Source organism: Poeciliopsis prolifica, unplaced genomic scaffold (genome assembly GCF_027474105.1).
Source record: "Poeciliopsis prolifica strain line A6 unplaced genomic scaffold, Auburn_PproV2 SCAFFOLD006, whole genome shotgun sequence".
NCBI classification, from domain to species: Eukaryota; Metazoa; Chordata; class Actinopteri; order Cyprinodontiformes; family Poeciliidae; genus Poeciliopsis; species Poeciliopsis prolifica.
The window spans coordinates 16,495,007-16,517,815 of NW_026562381.1; the positions used below are offsets into that span (position 1 = coordinate 16,495,007).

The 22,809-nt window shown below is 37.3% G+C and overlaps 1 protein-coding gene across 11 annotated transcripts in view; it reads right to left on the bottom strand.

Moving 5' to 3' along the window:
• LOC129360475 (rap guanine nucleotide exchange factor 2-like) overlaps positions 1 to 22,809 on the bottom strand; it is a 96,286-nt gene that overhangs the window by 37,802 nt on the left and 35,675 nt on the right. For 10 of the 11 annotated variants that reach the window (XM_055030737.1, XM_055030735.1, XM_055030733.1 and 7 more), the window contains exons 4-6: positions 18,467 to 18,550; positions 7,629 to 7,704; positions 4,257 to 4,424 (exon numbers count right to left, since the gene is read on the bottom strand). In XM_055030737.1, the coding sequence (XP_054886712.1) occupies positions 4,257 to 4,424; positions 7,629 to 7,704; positions 18,467 to 18,550 (328 nt within the window). Of the gene's footprint in view, positions 1 to 4,256; positions 4,425 to 7,628; positions 7,705 to 12,962; positions 13,242 to 18,466; positions 18,551 to 22,809 lie in introns of those variants that run through there. The other variant, XM_055030740.1, reaches the window with a different exon arrangement.

Genomic DNA, 22,809 nt, shown 5'->3' on the forward strand with positions numbered 1-22,809 from the left:
AAAAATAAAATTACTTCTTAATGGTATTTTAGGAAATAGTCGAGATGGACTTCTTGTTTTGTCTCTGTGGTGACTCTCCAACCTCAGCTTCTGAGGTTGGAAGTACATTTTAAAAATTCAAGCTGAAGAAAAATCAATGATTTGACACCTACCTGGAAAGTGCAAACCTCGCTAACATGTTAAAAATAAATGATACACCAGTCCTTCCAGGTTTGGGAATGTCTTCCTGGAATTAAGGATGAGCTTAAATAAAGATAACAGGGAGAAATCCAAATCAAGAACTTAAAAAGAACTATGGATCCGAACTGCTGTGCAGCATTCAGCAAAAGAAGATCCATCAACAGCAGCCATGTTGACATTTCTTTCTAGTCTGAGTGACAGAGAATCCCCACAAAGACCTACAGAGAGTGACTGAGAAAGAGATGAGAGAAAACCTGTGTGTGAGTTTGTGTGAGTGTGTGTATGTTGGGTTGACGGCTCAAATAGCTGATGATTTTAGAGAATTATATGAGATAAGGTGCAAAATGGAGAGTGACTGAGAAATGGAGATTATCAGCCATTTTGGAAGGGAAATATAAAAAGATCAAGAGTGTGCAGATGTGTGTGTGTGTGTGTGTGCAAATGTGTGTCCATTTTGAACAAGGCACACAAGTGTCAACTGACAGTGTTGAGTACACAGGAGACATGTGTTGAATCCTAAACAATGTCCTTTTTCACGCCCTGATTTAAACATGGAAAGAAATATATGTGAAATATTTATCTTGATCCTTATGAATCCAACATTTCTTTGTTTTCAGTGACGGTAAAAAAAAAAAAAATGAATATGATAAAAAAAAAAAAACTTTAAAACGAATTAGCTAAAAACATCCAAAACATCAATTAACAATCCAAAGCAGCATACCAATGTCAATACAATTTAATGCACAAATGAGAATTATTTGTGTGATAAAACTATTATCTCACACAAGAAACCCGCAGAACATTTCTCTACTGCGTCCATGTGGCATTTAACTATCAAACTACAAGTTTTCCAAAATTTGTTTGTTTGGGGTGAAATTGAGATCTGACTTTAAAAGCAGTAATCTATGCAGTTCTATAAAAACACTAAAATCTACACAATCAGTCAGATCACCTGAATCCCTTTACTGCACAACTTTAAAAGAGACAATGTGGCCTAAATTATCGTGCAACCTAATGTGATGTTTGCATTGTAGCCCTGAAACTGGCCGTAAGATTAATCTTATAGATGCTTATTTCTTTGATCAACATGACAAACCAGTACAACTTTCCTGCACTTTGGAAATAAACGTAATAAATCACTCCGGACTTGATTAATCTCTGGCTTTACAGAGTAACAGGTGATTTATTGAACTCTGGTGATGTTCATCAGCTAATGGATGTTAATATTAATCCCAGTTCAGTCCTCTGTGTAACATAATTCATTCAGATTAGAAAATAAACGTGCTTACAGTCATGACAGCAGAGTCTGTTTGTGTTTAAGGAATTATTCTCCGTTATGTTTGAATCTTAAGGGCCTAATAAAGTTCCCTTAACAACAGCTCAGCTTCAGATTGTTGTCTTTGTGAGTCCCCCCACTGGGAGCTTCAATCTGAGGTGAGTATGACTTTGATTTTTCACTCATGGAGCTCTGCAGCAGATTACGACCTGGACCCACTGTTGCTCAGGGACAGGAGGAGTTCGCACAGCTGCCTGCAAACAATCTGGGACCTGAGAGTTATACAACAATCTCTCTTTAATCAGGGAGGCAAGTGACGCTTGTAGCAAGTAAATAGGTTGTTTCAGGGTTCACCAAGTATCATGGCTGACTTTTAAACACGTTTATCTAAGCACCAAATTAGAAATGAAGATATTAAAATACCTACTGTGTGTGTTTCTCTATCAACAGGATTTTATTTAAACAAAAACTATTTTTGCTTTTAAATTTAGACATCTTTGACTTTCTTTTCATAGATCTGATCGTTTTCAACTTTATGATTAATATAGAACAAGCAGCTAAATAACTAATCATAATACTTCTGAAACTGCCCTAACTCACTGTCAATCTTTAAAAAGCCTGACCTGCCAATCAAAAATTAAGAAAATGGGGCTGATTTATTCCTGATTTCTAAGTACAAATGTGAAAACGAAAGGAAAACTTTAAACCCTGCTACAGATCTTGATCTGATGACAAAATTAGTCCCCTGTTCAATACAGTCTCACATTTCTCGTATTCAAGGGCGTTGTTTTTTAATAAGTTCATTTAAAAAGTACCTTGGAAGACATCTCTGTCATAAAGAAACAAACGTAATAAATTTTAAGCAACAGTCTTTTAAGTCCTTTCTAATATACACCAAAACAGCATTTAAATTTTGGCCGTTTTTTAGTGTCTCAAACATTTTAACAGAATTTAACCATTTTACTAGTTTTTCAAAGGGTAAAATGCTGTTTAATCATCCTGCATCATCTTAAAGATGGTGACATGAATCTGTTTTTGTTTTGCCTTGATGTTTGTTTGGATTGGATGCATGTTCTACTGGCATATACAGCCATGAAGAAGTTGAGGTTATGGACTGATTTTCTCTCCATGGTTCCACACCTATCCTCACATCTATCTTAAAGATGGTGACTGAGATAAGCCCTTTTCTTCTTTCGCTTCAAAGAATTTCTTTGTTGTGCTTCTCTCCTCCTCGACAAGCCTCAGGCAGGAAGGAAGGAACGTTTGGGTTGTGCCTGGCGTTCTAAATGCTACAGATTAGCATGCTATGCAGCTTAGCAAGTGCCAATATTCAGCATCTCTGTCACCAACCTTCTCCTTCAGCAACAGTATTATTGTTAAATAATCTGCCTTCCACACTGTACTTCTAAGTGTGCTGTCATTTGGTAATACTGGTTGTCATGGCGCAGGCTCCATCCTTCTCACAGGATTTGTTTCGAGCACAGAGTTCAGAGTTCGTGCGGAGATGTCGGGCCATGAGAAAGTTCAGAACCGCCCAGCATGTATTTGGAGATCAGAGTGGGGCGTGATGAAAGCTGGAAGGAGATTACGTTTCTCCTCTTAAAGAGGAACAGATTCACAAAGTCGGAGACAAAAACAGACGAGTACCCTGACGAGGACCCGAGGGAACGCTGGGAATGAGAGGAATGCTGTGAAATGCTTTGGAACAGGAAGTTGTGTGCAGAAACTGCACTTATTTCTTTGAGCTATCTTTTCCCAAGGAAATAGAGTACAAAGAGTTTATGTGGAGGAACAACATTCAGCAACCATCTAATTTTTCTTCAAAGAAAAAAAAAAGATCAAAATCTGACAATTTAGTTTTGATCTGCAGCTCAAATATGATTTTTTTTTCTATTATTATATGCAGCAAAATTAATAATGATATTTCACAGCATCATTCTTTGTAAAAATTCTGTGCCTTATGTATAAAAACTTGCATTTGTTACTATATCCATATTCAAACACATTTACTGGACCTATTGAATTGTAAGCCAACATTATAAAGAGCCATTGTGGAAGGTTCAAAGAGCCACAAGTTGCAGACCAATGTCTTATACGTTACAATCATTAGTAAAAATATTGGGACTGGCAGAGCAGACTTAGAAGAAAATCATGAATCGATCTCAGTCAGGGGAAGTTGGACTGGTACATCTCTGATTTACTTTTAATGAGATTTTAAAGAATGTGGAGTTTTCTCCAGCTGTAGCATTTCTCTTTCCGCCTCCAGTACATGTGCACTGCCTATCAGCTGGAAGAAAACACGCCTTTACATTTTTTTTTGTAAATTCACTCAAACTCCAACATTTCTACAAAAAAGGCTGAGAATTCAGCCAGTCAGTTTAAAGAGATCAAACATCCCAACATGAATCACAAGTAGAGCGACTCTGACACCAAACACGGTTCCAGAAGAGACTCAATTAGAGACGCTGAACAAACTACACAAATATTCATTAAAAAGATGATCAACAAACAGAAAACTGAACGGTCTCAAGAGTATCTACACAGACACAAAAGTAGAGCAACTCTAATCCAACAAGAAGAAGGGAAATGATTTAAATCAGCAAAGATCACAAGAAAGCTTGAAGGAGCAGAAGGGCAGGGCGAAGCGAGCGCCTCCAAAAACATCAAACATCACAGCACAACACACAACCTTCTCTGACCAGATCAGCTAAAGGCAGAAAACACAAAGTTATCCTAACGGCAATTACAGCGGCGGAGCGGCTCTGGAGCACAGTGAGAATAAACACTGGCTGAAACTCACCGTGTGGTAACCCCGGGCTACGGGCGGCTTTCCAGTGGGGTACGGGTCCACCGTGTCGATGATAGTCTGTCGCTCGCCTTTCTGGTTGATCTTCCGAAAGCGCCGCCGGGACTGTCGGTGCGAGGCTTGTCGCTGAAAGTACTCCTCATTTTCATCCATATAGTCCACCTACAAGCAACACGGATAGAAGGGGAGTGACTGTTTTCGTCTTCATTCACACCCCTCTCCTCTTCCTCATGCTCCCATCAGCAAAAGAAAACAAAATAATAACAAAACTCCCCCATGTTCCTCCTGCCTCCCGCCTCTCTGGCTGTGTAAAAATAGAAGTGTGTGTGTGGGCTGTGTGGCGCACACTGACGTCAGAGGATGCTCGCATCATGAAACACGAAACAGTGAGGAATTTATATGAGTGGTGAGCTGAGAGAGAGGTGGACTGACAGGCAGACATAAACAATGATGAAGTTTCGTGCAAAAAAAGACACTTTGCTGCCTTAAGTTAAAATCTGGTTAAATTCCTGCTTCCATTCATAATGAATGAGGAGAAGAAAAAAAACATGGAAAACTGGAACAGGACGGCTCTCATCCTACCAGGGAATCCTAAAATAGTTTTTCTATCTTCATATTCGGGGCCCAATCCTTCTCATCTCTCTGGCTATTTTTCACATTTCTTGCAGCTCAACCGTTGGGATTACGCTGCTAAAAACCTCACTCCGCCTTACCAACGGCTGCCATGACAACGGCAGCAGAGTTGTGTGCTAGCGAGGGCATAAAAGCGTGTTTGTGTGTCTAATTGCTCTCACTGAGCTGAGTGTGTGCATGTGTGTATATACAGTACAGGCACCTCGGCAGCAGATGAATGTGCTCATTTCACTGCAGCTTCATGGAGCCGAATGGAAACTTTGCAGCAGGGGAACCTCTGATCCATCCTGCTTCGTAATTACAAAACAGTTTGGCTTCTGGGATAGCAAAAGCAACAGCTAGCTGCCAGCACAGGGTGGTGGTGCTAATAAGGGGGGAGGATCTGCTGGAGTTGTCGTCCCATCTGCACTCATGGAGACGACAATTACATGAAATGAAGACGTGCTGTTATTGCAGCGGTGGAAGCCCGTTGTCATTCCTGCACTCTGACAGCATGCAGGTTTACCTCTGCTGCTTTTCTTGGAAGGAAGATGAAAGTAGGGCATGCTTGCAGTTCCTTGAAAGACTGCAGTGCTTGTTCATGGGTGATTTTTATTATGTGGTAAAGAAAAAAAAAACAAAAAAAAAAACAAACCAGTTTCATCACTTCCTGTCAGATTATGACAGCATATTTCATTGTATTTTTGTGAGTTTATGCAAGATTCCACAACAAAACAAGAGTGCACTAAAATGGAAATGTTACCTATATCAATATCTGACAATAATGTTAAAAATTGACAAACCTAAGCCGATACCGATGTTAATGCCAATGAGTCGAGGGATTGTTGAATGTTTTGCTGCTCTGTGTCAAAAACTATATTGTTTGGAAGCATATATATATATATATATATATATATATATATATATATATATATATATATATATATATGTATATATATATATATATATATATATATATATATATATATATATATATATATAAAGGAACTTTGAAAATAAAATGGATTTCATGCAGCCGTATCTTCACATGATAAGACATGGTGGTGGCAGAATCACTACAATTTTATTTGTTAATAAAAATAAATGTCCTTCTACTTAGAATGTGAGATAAAATTTCATAAAATACACAAAAGTTTGTGTGAAGCTACTTTCATCTGTTTGTATAGTGTGGCTGGATGAAGCTAGAAAACAAGGACAGACTTTTGCACATGATCAGTATTCAGCACTTAGCTTCATGTTGACCCCATCAAGAAAATCAGCATATTTGTACCAAGATTTGTTTTTTTTATGTGAGCCATAAGATTTGATTTAGTGGCTTTCATGTCTTTATGGACTCATCATAAAGATGAGGACATTTATTTTTCATAAAGCCACAGACCATAAAAAGCCATCTTATCGACACAAACCTTGTCCAAAGTGGAGTGATGTAGTTACAAAGTAATGCTGTGGGTTTAGTACTGAGAACATTAATAAGAAATGTTGCAGTAGTATTTTACTAATGATGTCACATCTGCAGCTTTTTGGTGTCTGATGCAACAGTAATCTAAATCTTAAGGCCTGATGTAGCACGAATCTGATCAATTAATATTAGGACTTTTATTTCCTGTGTTATTTATGAAGGCTCCAAGAATAAAACCTCACTCTGAGAAGTGGCAGATTCATCTTAAAGTAAACTTCCAGTAGGTTTTTTTTCATGTCTTCAAGTTTTAAACTATGATGCGTTCAAGTCTGCAAGTTGAAAGGTCAACAGATCCGATGAATTGCATTGGTGTATTAACAGACTTGAAGTTGCAGCTGTTTGAATGCGTCTTGGCAGGATCCTCAGCAGTCTATGGGGTGACTTTAGGCCCCAGTTAGTTTCTGTCCAGCAGATGACTGTTTCCTGCTGCCAACTTGGCCGCTGTGCTTCGCTCTGAGGGGAAATTTCTTTCTCAGCCACTTTTAATTTTAGCAAAGCTGCATTAAGAGGGAAAAATCTAAATTTAATGAACACAAAGGTCTTGATCCTTAATAATATATCAAAAGTATATACGTGCTTAATGGACCTCCAATCTAAAGCCCGGTATGTGTTAAAACTTGATATAGTTTATATAGCAGGCCACACAGGATGATGCAACTTTCACACTGCAGGTGGTAAGTGGATAACTGTGGGCTTAACAATAATCCATTAAGACATGATGCAACATGCGAGTGAACTCATGTCCACGTTAATGACTGCTTTCTGAAGTTTCAGTGGATTTACACAGAGAAAGCTTTTCATACTGAGCTCTTTCATTTTAAAATATAAACTAAAATTGGCTTCATATTTATGGAAGATATTTCTATAGTGAACAACAGGAAGAAAAGAAAAGGTAAGGGATAAAAAGAGCAGAATGAAGGACAGAAGGAAGGAATGAAGCAAAGGCAGAAAAATGGAAGTAGGACACAAAAAGGTAAAGGGTACGATGAAATTAATGAAGTAATTTATTAAGGAAGGAAGGACAAAAGCAAATAAAGAAGAAAAGAAAGAAGGGCACATGGAAAGAATGAAAGTAGGAAGGGTACATGGAAGGAAAATGGACATAATGACAAAAAAGGATACAAGAAAGGAATAGCAATGGGAATGAAGTGAGAAAAAAAATAAACATCTGCAACATTTTCTTTTTCCAAGCTTATTTATCTTAGAAAATAAATCAGATTTCACACTTTTCATAACAGCAAGGGAATCTGCTCTGAGCAGAGAAATGAACTCACCACAATCATTTCTGAAGGTTCAAGGACGATGCATTCACATCCACGCCGCAGGCTGCCTGCTGATCGCTTCCCAAAACTAAACAAAAAGATTACAAGAAAAAGAAATGTCAATAACGCACCTTTTAGCAACAGATTCTGGTTTGACTTGCACTATATTCACATGTGAACATGTTTCTCTCTTAATCTTTGACAGCCAGGATCACTGGAGAATCCCATACATGTTTTCATATTTCTACGCAAACACAGTGAAAAGCTTTGACTGTACACCGTCTCCTTTCAGATTCAGGAGGGAAACACCCAGCTCTGGAAAACTCCACTCTCATGACGTCAGTTTGTACAGCAAGCCCTGCTCCTAATGATCAGAAAAATATTAAAAGCAGCAAAGATCCAAAATGAAAAATAAATAAATAAAATTAAAAAAAGATTCTTAGCCATAGAAATTTTAAGCATGTGCAGTTGTGGGTGTTTGGGAAGAATGCTGCCTTTGTCCAGAACATGATTCCCATTTAGACAAACAAGAGCGCCCTTGTTTGTTATTTTAAACATCTTTCGCTTCAGAATGTGACCCAAATCTCGATTGTTTGCTCATTGTTTGGTTAGATAAACTCCTGAGATTCATTGGAGTTAGTGTAACAAACTGTCTCTGTTTGCATCACTGAGATACATTTTAAAATATAGGCTTCTTAATCAAAAGCATCTATTTTATTTTTAAAAAGTACTAACATTTTGTCACGTTTTTACATTTGAAAGATTCCATCATACTTGATAGCTGGTAGTGGTGGTTAATTCTCCTTTGAGAGATAAAGAGATTAATAAAAAAGTTTTTAACATTTAGATTTTTTTTTTTGACTTTAGCATAATATAAGTTATCTTCAGAGTATACCCACTGTGCACAATGGGTACACTGGGTAAAAACCCCAGGTTAAAAACTCGACCAGAGCTACAAAAACACAAAATCTTGCCAAATGTTCTTGGTTTAGTTTCGACCTTAAATATCGTGGTACCTTTGAAATAAGAGAGTTTTCCTCTAATTCCAAACATGAGGAAACAATGATGTCTGTGTCAGTGATTAATTTAAAGCTTGCTAAAGCTGCACTGTGTACTTTTAAATAAGGTGTGGAGTGACTCTACTAAAGTTAGCAAGTGTGGTCACTGTGACAGATTTTTTATTTTCCTAACTGGAACCACTGACCTCTTCCACAAAGTTTCTTGATTCGGGATCAACGCAGTTCATTTAAAATCCATTTATAGTTACGTTACTACACTGTCCAGAGTGACTTTACTTGGCTTTTAAACCACAATAACCATGAAATATTGTAGGATGTAGGATAAATGCTGTATTGGTCTTATTTCAGGGTATTTGAACCGACCCTGGACTCTTCTGTGGAGAGGAAGATGTTTCAGCTTCAGTAGACATTATTTACATAAACAACCCAGATTTGGGTTGTTTGTGTGGAAACCCTCACAACTGACAACCAGGGTGAAGCAAAAGCTGTCAGAAAACTAAAGTCCAAGAGAAAAAAACCAAATGGTAATTAACTATTTATATATGATGGATGGTAACTACAGTGGACCACTGCTTGTTCAATATTTAAATATTTTTTCTGTGGAACTAAATTCAAATTATGTGCATAAAATCCATCTATTCAAGGATTTTCCCAAAGTGAATATCAAAAATATTTGAAAAGAAATTCAGCTTTAGAGGCTGAAATAGCTGTAAAGCTACTTGGCTATTTTTTTTTTTTTGTTTGCAAAGCAGCCAATCCAGGAACGTTAATCATGTTTCTTGGTGCTGATTGGCTTGTACTCCCAAGCATAGAGAGCTTTGATGTTAAGTGAGTAATCATGGGCAATCTTTTAGACCATTGACAATGTTTTCACATTAAAAGCACCGCAATAGTCTAAATACTGTTGAGGTATCGGTTCTTGAAACCAGCTTTATTATATACCTTATTTTTGTTGTCTAATGTCATCAACTAAGCTATAAAACTGCTTAAAATCCATTGGCAAACTCTGGTATGTCAGGTAGGTAAAGGCGCCCAGAGATTAAGTGAGTGGCCAATGAGAGCAGACCTCAGGCCCAGCAGGACATAAACACATGGGCTTGTGGCTCCATGTTATAGCTGGGGTTTGTTCATGCTGGGAAATAATTACCAGCTGGTTGCAATGGCACAGAGCAGACACATTCATTTCTCCAAGCAGACCTCGCTGGCTTTTCTTTTTTTGTTCTAGAAGACTCAGAAACTTTATCAACTCTTGTCAGCCTATCTGTTGTTTAGTGACAAAATGCATTGTTCCAAGCTCCTTTTGATAACTCGACAATTTAAAAAGCAAAAAGTTAAGCCGAGAAGCTTGTGTTACATCAAAGAAAACATGAGCAGCGGCTTGAGGGCAATGGCAGCGAGTGGGTTAATGCTGATTGTTGCTGTTTGCTTTGCCTGAGCTTCAGTCTAACGCCGTTGTAACTCTGCTTGTATTCCCTGACAAACACAAGCCTGAATTCCACCACGGGACAAAACACACCGATGCGAAGAGCTTACTCAGTATTTTTACTGCAGTTCTCGACAAGAAGACAAATGCTGTAATTCTTTTGCAACTGGTTTCCAGCAGTGCTGATTTGTCAGGGAGGCAGTGGCTTTACAGGAAGCAAGGTCTGCTTCTGATGCTACCAGCAGCTCTGAGCTGTGTTTCCACCCATATACATATCACAAATGCATCAGGCTGCCCTGTGCAGACAGCAGAGTGACATGTTCAATCATGTTCCTTCATTCCTAACATTAGTAATCCAGTGCTCGATTTTACATAAAAAATAAACGCACCGCTGGCAATGTGAGATATTAAAGCAGGGATTATGGAAGTGCAGCGTGGGGGAGGAACACAAAACTATCTTATTTGGAGATTAAAGCTTGTAGTGCTCCAGGACTAGCAGTGAAAGTATAAGAAAAAAAAAATCTTGCAAGAGCAGAAATTATGTGAAGAATTGACCAGGATGGTGGCACCTCTAAAATTAATGCAAATACATGATTTTTATCAGCAGAACTGATGGTGCTGAAGTGTACCGAGGAGTTCCAATGAATTGCCAAGCAATGAGGAATTTAGGCTGAAGTGAACCCTGTTTTAGCTTTCCTGAAAACTGCATAGAAAAGGAAGCCTCTGAAACCAGAAAGACCAATTTAACAACCAAAGAAATATGTCAGAATCAATCATTACTCTCGTATTTTTAACACAGCAGTGCTGCAACACAGATTGTTTTTTTTTCTTTTACTATTGTTGAAACCAACGATGAGAACCCTATTGAACCTGCTGCTATTCATTTAGACCTTCACTTGCTTGTACTAGGACATGCTCTCCATGTATAATGCAAAACTGCTGAGAAGATTCTTGACATTGCTGAATTAAAAAAAATAAAATGGTGCAATAAAATAGCATATATTATCTTTAATTACAGATTGTTTTTACAGGTAGGGCTGAAACAATTTATCAGATTAATCGTAATGAACCGGCTATTAAAATAATAGTCAAATGATGAAATAATTAATTTTTTAAGCATACAGACTAAAAAAGGCAGATTGCTGAAAACATATTCAGAACAGTAAAACTGTACAAAATATACACTTTGTATTTAAGATGAAAAATAAAACCTGCTTTAAATATGTTCTATGCAGAACTCCCCAAGAAGCATTGTTTTGTCTTCACCAACTGCAAATTTAAAAAAATAAATAAATAAATAAAAGTAAAAATAAAAAATCTAAAAGTAAACATGTTTTCCTATCCTACTATTAACTGGTTATTCCAAAAAACAACAATCAGCTTTACACTGTATTGACAAGTCAATCAGAAAGGGCTGAGATTTCATATGTTGATATCAGAAGCATTTTCTAGCTGCAGATGCATCCTTTGCTTACAACATTTAAGCATGCACTGAGAAAATACTGTTATGGATTCTAGACAAGAAAGTGTTTGTTACTTTTTAAAAATGAGGTGACTTATTTGTTTAAATTTTCTACGCATTAGAAAATTGAAACAAATCTGCCTTAATCAGATAAAAAAAAAACTAGGAAAATTTGTGCCAATTTTTAAAAATCTTTATCTTGTTGCAGATTGAGCTCCAATAAAGATATCCGATATCTTTATCCAATAGAGATATCCGATATTTTTATCCAATGGAAATATCCATTAATTAAATAAAAGAATCACTAGTTGGAAACCTAGTTTCACATCCCTGTCTCGTTTAGTTGCATGCCAATTTGTCAATGAATGCAACAAAACTAGGAAGTTGGGCATCATGAGAAGAAGTAAAGCTCATAGATAAACTGTGCAAATCTACAAAATCAGAATCTAAAACCGCAAACATCATTTCACCTCCAGCTTTTATATCAAATAAAATGTAAGGTGTTTTATTCCAAAGGTTAAAGCTGTAATTCCTTTATTATCATGAGATAAATGACTAAAGCATGGAAAACGATCAGCTGCTACTGTTCAGTCATCTCTGACAGACGTCTCCTCTGCCTTGGTGGCCCTTTAGCATTCCAACCAACCTGCGCATCTGAAATGTCATTCCATAGGGATCACTAACCCTGAAGCTTGGATCCTGGATCTGATCTGGGTGGATAAGATCTCTTCTCTTTGCTTAGGTATTAAACTCACTAAAAGGGAAATGCTGGATTTTAACACTCCAACACTATAAGCTGAATAAACTTCAGATTCCCTGCTTTTACGACACCTTTTAAGATTATAGAGAAGAGACTGGAGGAGAGGAGTGACTAGTCATGATTCATAATTTGATGAAAACCACATTCGGGTTTGAAGCGCTCTGGAGCATCTGTATCAACTGCAGCTGACCGCTCGCCCACCTGGCAAAGATGAACAGAATGCTTTGGAGGATCATCATGGTTGGATCACACGCAGCCTAAACCTTTACCCTGTCAGACCCAAAATAGAAGTCATCACTGAGGCCAAGAATGTCCGAATGACTCGTGACTTTAACTTCCCAAAATACAAGTTTACTTATACTGACAAGAAAGGGAAGAAGTGTGTTTAAAACAACTAAAAGAACAATTAATTTGGAACATATCCAGCACTTTTACCCCTGCATCATGAGCATTAGGTCTTGTTTTGGTTATAAAGTTGCCAAAGGTTGCATGCCATCCTACAAACCTGAGAAATACACACCCATTCCTGGCTGACATATCGCAAATAACTTCAAAGGCGTGCTTCACATTCCAGACGAGACTGCTTTACTGCTACCAGCTCCTGGCGTGGAGACGAGCCCCACTTTAAGCTCAAAACCCTGAACTCCAGAGAGCCGACAGAAGATGTCGTGTGAGCACTCACCCGGTCACTCTAAAAGTGCTTGCAGAGTGACACGGCCACCTGGGAAGACAACAGGATCCCCCCTTAAAATGTCTCCTCCTGATAGTCCAAAAAGAGTCCCAAAAATCCGTCCCAAGCTCCGAGACTAATGTGTAATTGCGGCATATCGTCCTGCACACACCCGCTGCTGCTGTCGGAGATCTGCGTTTTGTGAAATGGGAATGTGTGGCTCTGAAAGTGTGTGTGTGTGTGTGCGTGTGTGGATCAGCTCCTGTCTAAAAGCTCTGCCCCCTTTCTCATCTGCCCTTCCTCTCTCCCAGCATAATGTTTAGCGTAGACGACAGACAGCATTCCAGCGTACAACTCACTTCCTGCTACAGTCACAACGCATGAGAGAGGGAGGAGGACAGTTTGTTCTCAGGGTGTATTTATGTTGTAGTTGGGTGTAGGCTGCCTGTCCTCCTGTTACAGTAAAAATCCCTCACTTTATTAAATTTTTAGTTTTAACTCAATAGAAATCTATTGTCAGGAAGTTTTTATTTATTAATTATTTTAATTGGACAGTTTTTACTTTAATCAAGTTGACCACCATTACCAGAATGGTATAAGGTTTGCTGAGTCATGTTGAAATTTAAATATGTAAAACATGTTAGAGAATATTCCTGAAACTTTACAGCAATTTCCTCTTATGCATTTGGGTTCCAGTAACAGGATTAATTTCAGTCTAATTTCGAAAAGTAACAATAATTTACTGTAAACAATAATAAAAACTTAATAGAGCATAGTCTTTAAAAATTAGTAACTTCAGTCAGATGATCTTATATCCACTCAATGTGAGACCAATTGCACAAATTGTGTGAACCTCTGCTTAATTAGGTCAGTCACGCTAAAGGGGAAAATATTTATGCAATCACTCATCTTATATTAACTATTTTTTTATTAAATTAATGGTACTATTATAAAATTAAAAATACTATTATAAATTTCCACTTTGACATGAAATTCTTTTTTATTGGGTTCTTGTTAAAAAACTACATTTTACTGATCATGGCTGATTTGTAATAAATGGGCAAAGCACCAAATCAAAGAAGGTGAGAAATTTTATAGGCACAGTTTCATAGACAAAGAGGTGAAATTTAACGTTTCAGACATGACAACTCCGTCTTGATAAACAAACATTAAAACTCCTATGTTAAGGCAGGATGGACGATGTGTCGACCTCAATATACCAGTCGCAGTTTGATAAGTAAAACTGGGTATTACTAACCAATCTTTATTTTCATCTTGTTGCAGATTGAGCTCCAGTAAAGTGGTTTGGTCTGCCATGTGATGTTTGTTTGGTCATGTGACAGTCACAGTCATGTAATGCTGGATGGTGGGGGTTTTAACTAAAGTAGAGAAGTAAAGTTAATGTTGTAAATGATATATATTATTATACAGGTAAATATTGGAATCCAACATAATATCAATATCAGCCCAATTTTTTATATCGGTATTTTCCTATTCTTAACGCTAGATTATCACATGATTTTGAGAAGCAATGGAAGCCTAAGAGTTGCACCAGGACAATTTATGGTTGCATAATCAGCATGTTTGTCAATAATCAATATATAGTTGCATTGTAGCCTACTGCATTGTAATTGTATTGGATCATGAATTGGATGTTCATGATCCAAAAAGGTGTTTGTAGGGAAACTAACTGATGACAAGTTATTTTTGTCAGAATTTCCACCATATACTTGACAACTACCAATAAAAAGCCACTGAAGATGGACTAATTCCTCTATTACCAGCTCTGGTGAAAAGTCTAATTGTTTTCCTATTCATTGATCACATTAAACTACATATCCCACCGTTTTTAGTCAACAAAGAACATACCAAGAACATGTGCTTCAATGAACTCTGATAAAAACACAAATATGGCCACAGTTATTGACATTTTCTAAGCAATGGGAATAAATGTAATTTCTTTACTAATTCCAACATTTTAAACATGCTCAAATAACCTGAGTTTTCTTAGCTTGTATGGAGGACAAAATATCCGGCTGCTTCCCCCCCGCTGCTGTGTACTTTCAGCCAGCAAGATGAAAGATTATATGCTTGGCATTAAAAAAAAGAAATACATTAAAAAAATTAGCAGTTTGAAAATAGCTTTGGTCACCAAAACCACAAATAATCATACTACAGAAATTTAAGATGGAATGGCTTTTCTCAATCTGAGCTGTACTGACACAAGACACAAATTAACGCAACAGCCTGATTTTCCTCCAGTAACCAGGTGCTGATTCATTTAGAAGTTTTAACTAAAAAATGCACATCAAAATAAGAAAGGTTTGAGTCAGATGTTTGAAGGTTCTAGAAGCGGTCTGCTCATAATGCACCGACTCAGCAACACAAAGAGAGGGAAGTTAAACCGTTAACAGGGTTAATAAAGTTCACAATAGAAGGGAAGTTATCGCGTTCATATAAAGAGGAATTGTTCTAGCATTCAGAACAATTCCTCTTGTGTTACTCAGTCCATCATAGAAAACTATAATCTCCACAATTAGCTTTTCTAAATTTAACATTAAACCCAATCTGTAAGGTTTACAAAGCAAACTGGATTGCCTACAACAACAAGTCTGAGTTGTTGGCAACCCCATATGAAAGGATGGGGGAAGAATCTGTAGAATAAAAGCTGAAGAACACAGAGAACGAAATCAGTTTCTCCAAATATATAATTACACTAAACATGGCTTTGATTGGTTGCTAGTATAAAATCTGACACACTATACTTACAACTCAAGTGTAATATAATCCTAAATTAAATAATTTTTAAGATGCCATAGTGTTAATTGCATGTTTTGTCAGAAACATCCAGAAACATCCAAAACCCGAGAACACCAATCTGTACTCACCAAATAGTCAATTTGCACTGCTGGCTTTTGTAAGTAAACTATATTGTCAAAGTATTTGCTCAACTTTAGTGAGATTTCAAATCCATGGGATTAAACATGTCATCAAAGCTTCAATCCATGTGGGAAAGATCCACAAGTTTAGGTATTTTTGACCATTATTGTAGAATTGTTGGGCAAGAAGGCTTGGTTTACAGGCTCTGCTCAAAATAATGCAATCAGTGTTGTGTGGGCTTGAAATGGGGAGTTAGGTCAGTTCAGAACCAAACTTTCTCACTTTAATATTTGCAGACCTTTCTTTGTACAAGGTCAGGTTTTGACAAAAATCCCAAAATGTTCCTATAAATTTGGGGTCATCAAATAATCAGTAATGTCTTATTAAGCTGAACCTCCACAAATTTAACAATGGTCTTTCAAATTGTCAGTTGTAATAATGCATATCACAATAAGAAATGCATATTTGTGTACAAATGTGTAATAAACTAAGTCTTAATTCAGGTCTAGTTTGAGATTTTCTTTTAATCACCATAAGTCAATCCAAATTTAAAGGTCAAATATCCCGGTTCCACGTAAAACAAAATTTCTGAGTAAGCGAGTAAGGAGTTCTTTAAGAAATTATGAGATTTTCTGAAAAAAACATTACATCTAATTTGAAGGAAATCAACACATGCCTATAAAACGCAAACTAATCACTGCTATGAAAAATGGTTTCACAGTGTCATTTCACTCTTACGGCTATCAAGGTAGAAAATAAAGATCCTTATTGACTCTTTAATAATCTGTCATTAAAGCAGCTCCATCATGATTTATTCAGCTTCGACATAAAGACACGATGCCTCTTGATCAAGTTTACCAGACCACGCTCCTGCACTTGCTTTAAATCCATCACCCACTCCGAGACACTAATTCATAAGAGTTGTATTTTATTTCACAAATGGGTGAAATCACGCACAAAGACCTCCAACTTCTTCACTTAATGGCTGAGTCATTCATCTTCCCCCAGATCAGATCTCACTACAGCTACCAGGGAGGAGAGCAGAGGCACTGAGAGAAGGATGGAGCCGTATCAGGTTTTCAACCTTGCTGTCAGTCTAGATACGGAGAACCATTTCTGGGCAAGGTCCGCCTGAAACCCAATTCCAGTGCATCTTTAAAAGCTTCAGGAAGTCCCGCCGGACTCCATTCAGTTCCTCGTGTCACAACCAATTTCCCCTCCGAGCCATTCTGCCCTCAACAGTCTTTATAAACTCGATGGAGGAGGATGTGTTTTCTTCCTGCTGCCAATTCAAAAATGCATCTAATGAGCAGAAGTCATTTTAAATAAGAGGAAACCTGACAAATTTGAGGGGTTAACGGCTGAGGAAACAGTTTACAAGGCAGTTAAATGTAACTGAGGTCAAACACCCGAAATGATACTCTTAGACACAACCTCCACATATTCACTGATTAGGACTTTTCTTGCAGTTCCCCAGCATGAAAACAAAACTGTACCTGTCAGTAAATGGTTTCTCTTTCAAGCAGAGAGGGTGCTCTGCCATTTAGAGCTGAGGAAGATTTTTTGACTGACATCCTTGAAGGCTGTGAATCATAAGGTGACCAGCAGCTAACTAGTGGAATATGAAACTAAACTGAGGCTTGAAAAGATTTCCTGTCAAAGTCTCAGCATTTCTCATGAAGGGATGGGTCAGAGATGACTTCAGTATTTGCAGCACATTTTTGGATACAAGAATACAAGTCAAAACGTGCTGGTTTTGGAGGCAGAAATTCTACACATTTTGATAGTAATGTCAAAATGGCGACGCGCTCTCCCCGGTTGGGGATGTCATGCAAGTTGCAAACAATGTAGCAATTTTTATTTATTTATCATATTTACAATTTCAACCAAATGTAGAAACTTGAGAGCAATGATCACATCAGTTAGCACAGAAGCTCATTATTCAGCAGTGGCTAAGCTATTTCACAACTAACACTTAGTAAAAGCTTTAGAGACTGAAGTCAGATGTTTGGCTTTGACCAACCTGCAAATTATTATCAATTTTACCTTTGTGAAACTGAGGTTTGTTTCAGACTAGATCAGCATCTCTGATTAAATTCATCCATTCCTCCCATGTTCATAAGAACCCAAAGAATGACTCGTTAAGACCCCCGCTGCAGAGCCAGGAGGGTTCTGCTCCAATGGCTAAAGCGTCAGCCACAAGCTCAGAGTGGCCGTAGGTGTGTTATGCAAGCCTGAAGGATAAAAAGATCATTGTTTCCAAACCGCCCACAGATAAGAGTTCCACATTTTACAGCTTTGGTTGTGAAATCCCAGCTCTTTAACATTTGAGTTTTAGGTTCAGTGTAGCTGATCAGTGCAGAGTTCAGGGAGGATTTAGTTCTGTAAACTCCTCATAATTCTTTGGGGTGAAAAAAATTATTGAGTTTAAACAGCTAACTTTATAAAGTAAAAAAAAGAAAATGAGTCATGACTGAATTCTAAAGAAGATATTAATAAGTTATAATGATATAGTGGTTCAGAATATTCTGATTTTAAGTTTTCTCTTTCAAAAAAGAAAACAAGTATGAACACTGTTTTGATGTTTCAAGAAGATCAAACTTTCCAACAGCACTGAGACCGGTTGGTGATCTTACCTGCTTCTTGGAAGAAACATGGACTCCTTGATGAAAACCGAGCCTGACAACAGGATGTACCAGCAGCTTCCCACATCATCTGGGCTGAAAATCACAAGCAATGACTCAAATTACTACTAAGTATAAGAAACAACATTCCAACATTATATAACAACAGTTATATAACTGTGTATAAAACAGTCATGAACACAGTAATAAACAGGCATGTAAAAGCTTTCATTGTTAGTCTGATAATTAGCAACACTTCGCTACAGTTACTTTGCAGGACATTTAATCCCTGTTATCACCCAAATAAAGCAATATTAACTATTCACACCTCAAGGTTTTTAATAGCATATCTTTGTGCCATGCATTTGATAGTTTTGGCTATCAAAATAACTGCATCTAGCAATATTATTATTTTTTAATTATTATGTTTTAAATTGACTCACTGATGTTTGTGTTTTTTATGTGAAATAACCTCCAAACCTAAGCATCAGTTTAATAGGCACTTACATAAACTCATCTTTATATTTTACATCAACATTCTCATGTACACATTTATTAGTTTTATCAATAATACTGTCATACAGCATAAATAACATAATAAAGCTAGAAAAGAGCTTCTTAAACATGAATATTAAACAACTCCAGCCCCTTTTTTGAAAGTGTACAATTTATTTTCTCCTGGATCAAACGTTCATAGATTTTGCCTTAATATTTCAGTTTGTAGTGCTTTGTGGAAGAACAATGACTAAAAAGGAAACAGAAAACAAAGAACACTTCCTTGGAGACGCACAGATGAAGTAGCACTATGAATGAACAAACCACCCACAGCATGACCCTGCTGAGGGATGCAGACAGAGAATCTGGGCGCTATAGACGTAAACTCACACTGACCCTCACGTGATGTAGTCGGCATTCTAATCCTTACAAGAGGAAAAACAAACAAATCCTGAGAATAAGTCATACCCACATGCAAGGAACTTGCCTTCTGTTGAATCTTTATGAATATTTGTTTTAAGTCACCAAGTTATGCAGCCTCAAACCATAAAGCAGTTAGCTGGAAGGTCATCTCGGCTGGCCAGATATTTAGCTATTAGCATGTCATGACAGTTACTGTCCAATTTGAGGGCTAAATTGGACTTTAAAAAAAACAGCAAGGGAAACAGAAGGGAAATGTGACACTGGTTTGTGCTTACAGAAAAGTAAAGGATTGGTAAACCTGTTATACACCTGCTTCTATACAAGAACGTACATTTACAACCAACACCTCCGTGCTGCTAACTTGTTCTTTTTTTTTATCATCTCTACCTCCTCCTCTCCACACTTTCTCCTGACAAAGTGTAAAATCTCTCATTTATTTCAAAAGGAATGGATGCTCCATTTTCCACCATCTCTTCCCACTCTCCCACATACTCACTCCATACTTTCATGATCCCTCTCTGCATTGGAATGAGCACAAACAAAACCTTCAATTATTAATAACCAGCAAGCACAAAACGAAGGAAGTGCCTAACAGGAGGAGGAGAGCGCACCAAAACAAAAAAGATGCAGCAAGAAGATTAGGATGTGCTGGGATGGCTTGACTGATCTGGGTCATCCATACAGGGAGCAATAGTCAAACGCTAACACTGTAATAGCCCACGGGGAGGCCTGGAACATCAGGGAGTCTGCTTGTGCGTGCGCCATGGAGGTGGAGAGGTGAAACCTTGAAGACAGAACCCTTCCAGTAAGTAGAGTTTCAGAAACTGAGCTTGACTCATGAAACATGAATCAACAATTAAACTCCCCTTATGATAATCAATGATTAGTACAATCCCAGTTCAGAAGTTTATAACTGTGCACTCCTCAGATTTCAGCATGATAACCACTTCCCTTATGACAGCACTCAGCTGGATTTGTCTGGTTTGAGCTCCAACTCCAACATCAGCTGAAAAAAGTGGATTTTCTTTAAAAGTTTTTTGCTAATTCAAACATTTTTTAAATCTTTGTCATATGGAAACTTACAAGGGTATTCCAAATCATTAGCTTTTTATCTGTTAGAAGTTATTCATAAGACATATGAGTAACTTTTAACCAAAATGTTCAAAACAGTCAAATATTTTACATTCTGAGAAGTGTTTTTTAGCACTAATGTACATTATTATCAAAGTAGACATAAAGTCAAAAGTAGATTTATACTTTCACAGATGAATAAAACTATAAATACAATAAAAGATACATAAAAATTTAGATTTAATTTTTATTCAATCCTTGCAGGAACCTGACAGGATATAAACCATCTAGAATCTAGAATCTTAAAAAAAAATATGGAGAATTTCTGTTTTCAGATGGGTTTAAAATCAATAATTAATCTTAATACAAATGATGCTTAATAAAATTATTTAAACAAAAGCAGCTGTTGGATTTTAAGTGTTTTTAACATGACAATTATGATATCCTTATATGTGAAGCAGTTCATACTACAATGGATTCCCAAACGGCCAAACTAAGATGTCAGAAATGTCCACCAAGAACAACAGAATGTTACACAGAACGAGGAGTTGCAACACAACGGTGGTTTTCTCTCCTCTGAAAATAAAACAGCAGCGGTGACCATTAAGATGTTATTGTACGGCTGCTTTCACCATCAAATTCTCCAGAGACTCAAAGCCACAATATATGTGTAATGTTACGAAATAAAGCTACAATAAACAGAACCAAAAACAGCTCGAGTGTCAGGGTGAGAGACATTGTTACCTTAGTGGAATTTCACAGAACAGAATCGAATATTTCCTCCTTATCCAAACCTGTTCTGTCTGTGCTGAATGTTGGTTAGCTACCAAAATGTGAAGAGATTTTAATGAGGTTGCTTTTCCCCACAAAGAGCATCAGAGCTGCTCTGTGAGCCTCACAAACATAGAAAATGTCAGTCTGGTTAAATGTACAGTGCTGTGAAACATTATTTACCCCCCTTTGTTTTAGTGCTGTTGACAAAGATGTTTCAGATCATTAAATACATTTATTATAAAAAAGATAAACTACACAAATTTAGTTTTCAGTGACAATTTCATTTATTGAGGGGAAAAAGACCTGAATAATCTTTCAGAATTCTGCACTTTTTGTCATTAGTCTTATGACCTAAGAGGAAATCACTGGTTGTTATCGTGATTTAGGAACTTGGGATCAGCTGTTATTCGCACCATCAGCAGTTTGTGAGCCAACACTGATGTAATGTCCAACATGTGGTGACTTCTCCTCCAGTTCACAGAGACCAGCTCATATTTGCACAAAACAATGTTTAACCAACTGGTCAGAGATTTGAAATGTTCAATGGACAATTTCTGATCTCTAGTTTTTGGAAAGCTTGTAAAAGCCAAACTTTTCCAAGCTGGTTCATAAGTTTTTATGAACCAAAGTCATTTTTCACTTTTAAGAACTATAACTTAAGAATATAACGAGAAGCTCAAAGGAGGGGATAAAATCAGTTTTTTTTTTATTGCAAACAGATGTTAATACAAATAATTATGAATAGATTTAACGAATGTCTAAAGTTTTTTAGGAACGCCAGAGCTGGAACTCAGAGGTGCTTTTGTGTGGCTGTGGTTTCTGGGAGATTCTGTTGATATATGTGGCAAATAATCAGATATTGCTTTAAGAATTAAAAAAAAACAACAAAAAACTGAGCTCATTTTTGGTATAGTCATACAAGCGGAGACTGATATGTCTTTTGGAGATGATTGAGAGGTCAATGGAAATATTATGGAAGCATCCACATGCTTGAAATGTTGCACACTTCTTAAAACCTTGACAGTGGTTTCCCAGCCTTTGTGTTGCTACCATGTGGGTGATAACTACCCCATGCTGCATTTTTCTCCTTGTCCTTTTCCTGCTGCGATGGTGGCACAGTGGTGAACTGGGGCTCTCATTCAGAACCATCAAAGTGTGTGTGCATAAGGGAATAAAGTTCAAAGATCTCGTGCATGTCACTACCCCAATTAGGATTGTATCTCAACCAGTAAAACTCAATGTTTTGGCACTTGTTGGTCAGATGCAGTTACTGATAGCTGTTTAACTTCACATGCCTATAGACAGATACGGCCTCTACCATCATGCAGCATGCCAGAGCTGCCTTTCCTTTGCGGCCTATGCCTTCAGGATGTACAAGAACCTGTCAGATCCTTTCTAAAGGTTTCCTCTGAAAAGAGACCCACCTCTCAACTGGTCATTTCAAACCACAGAAAAACTCAATTCCCTGTCTTTATTTTTATGGTTTCATTCATATTTTACCATACAGTGCTTGTAGCAATGATATAGAGGATTAATGACTAATAAACTTGTTACCACATAAAAATTCTCAAAATATATATATTTTTATTTGT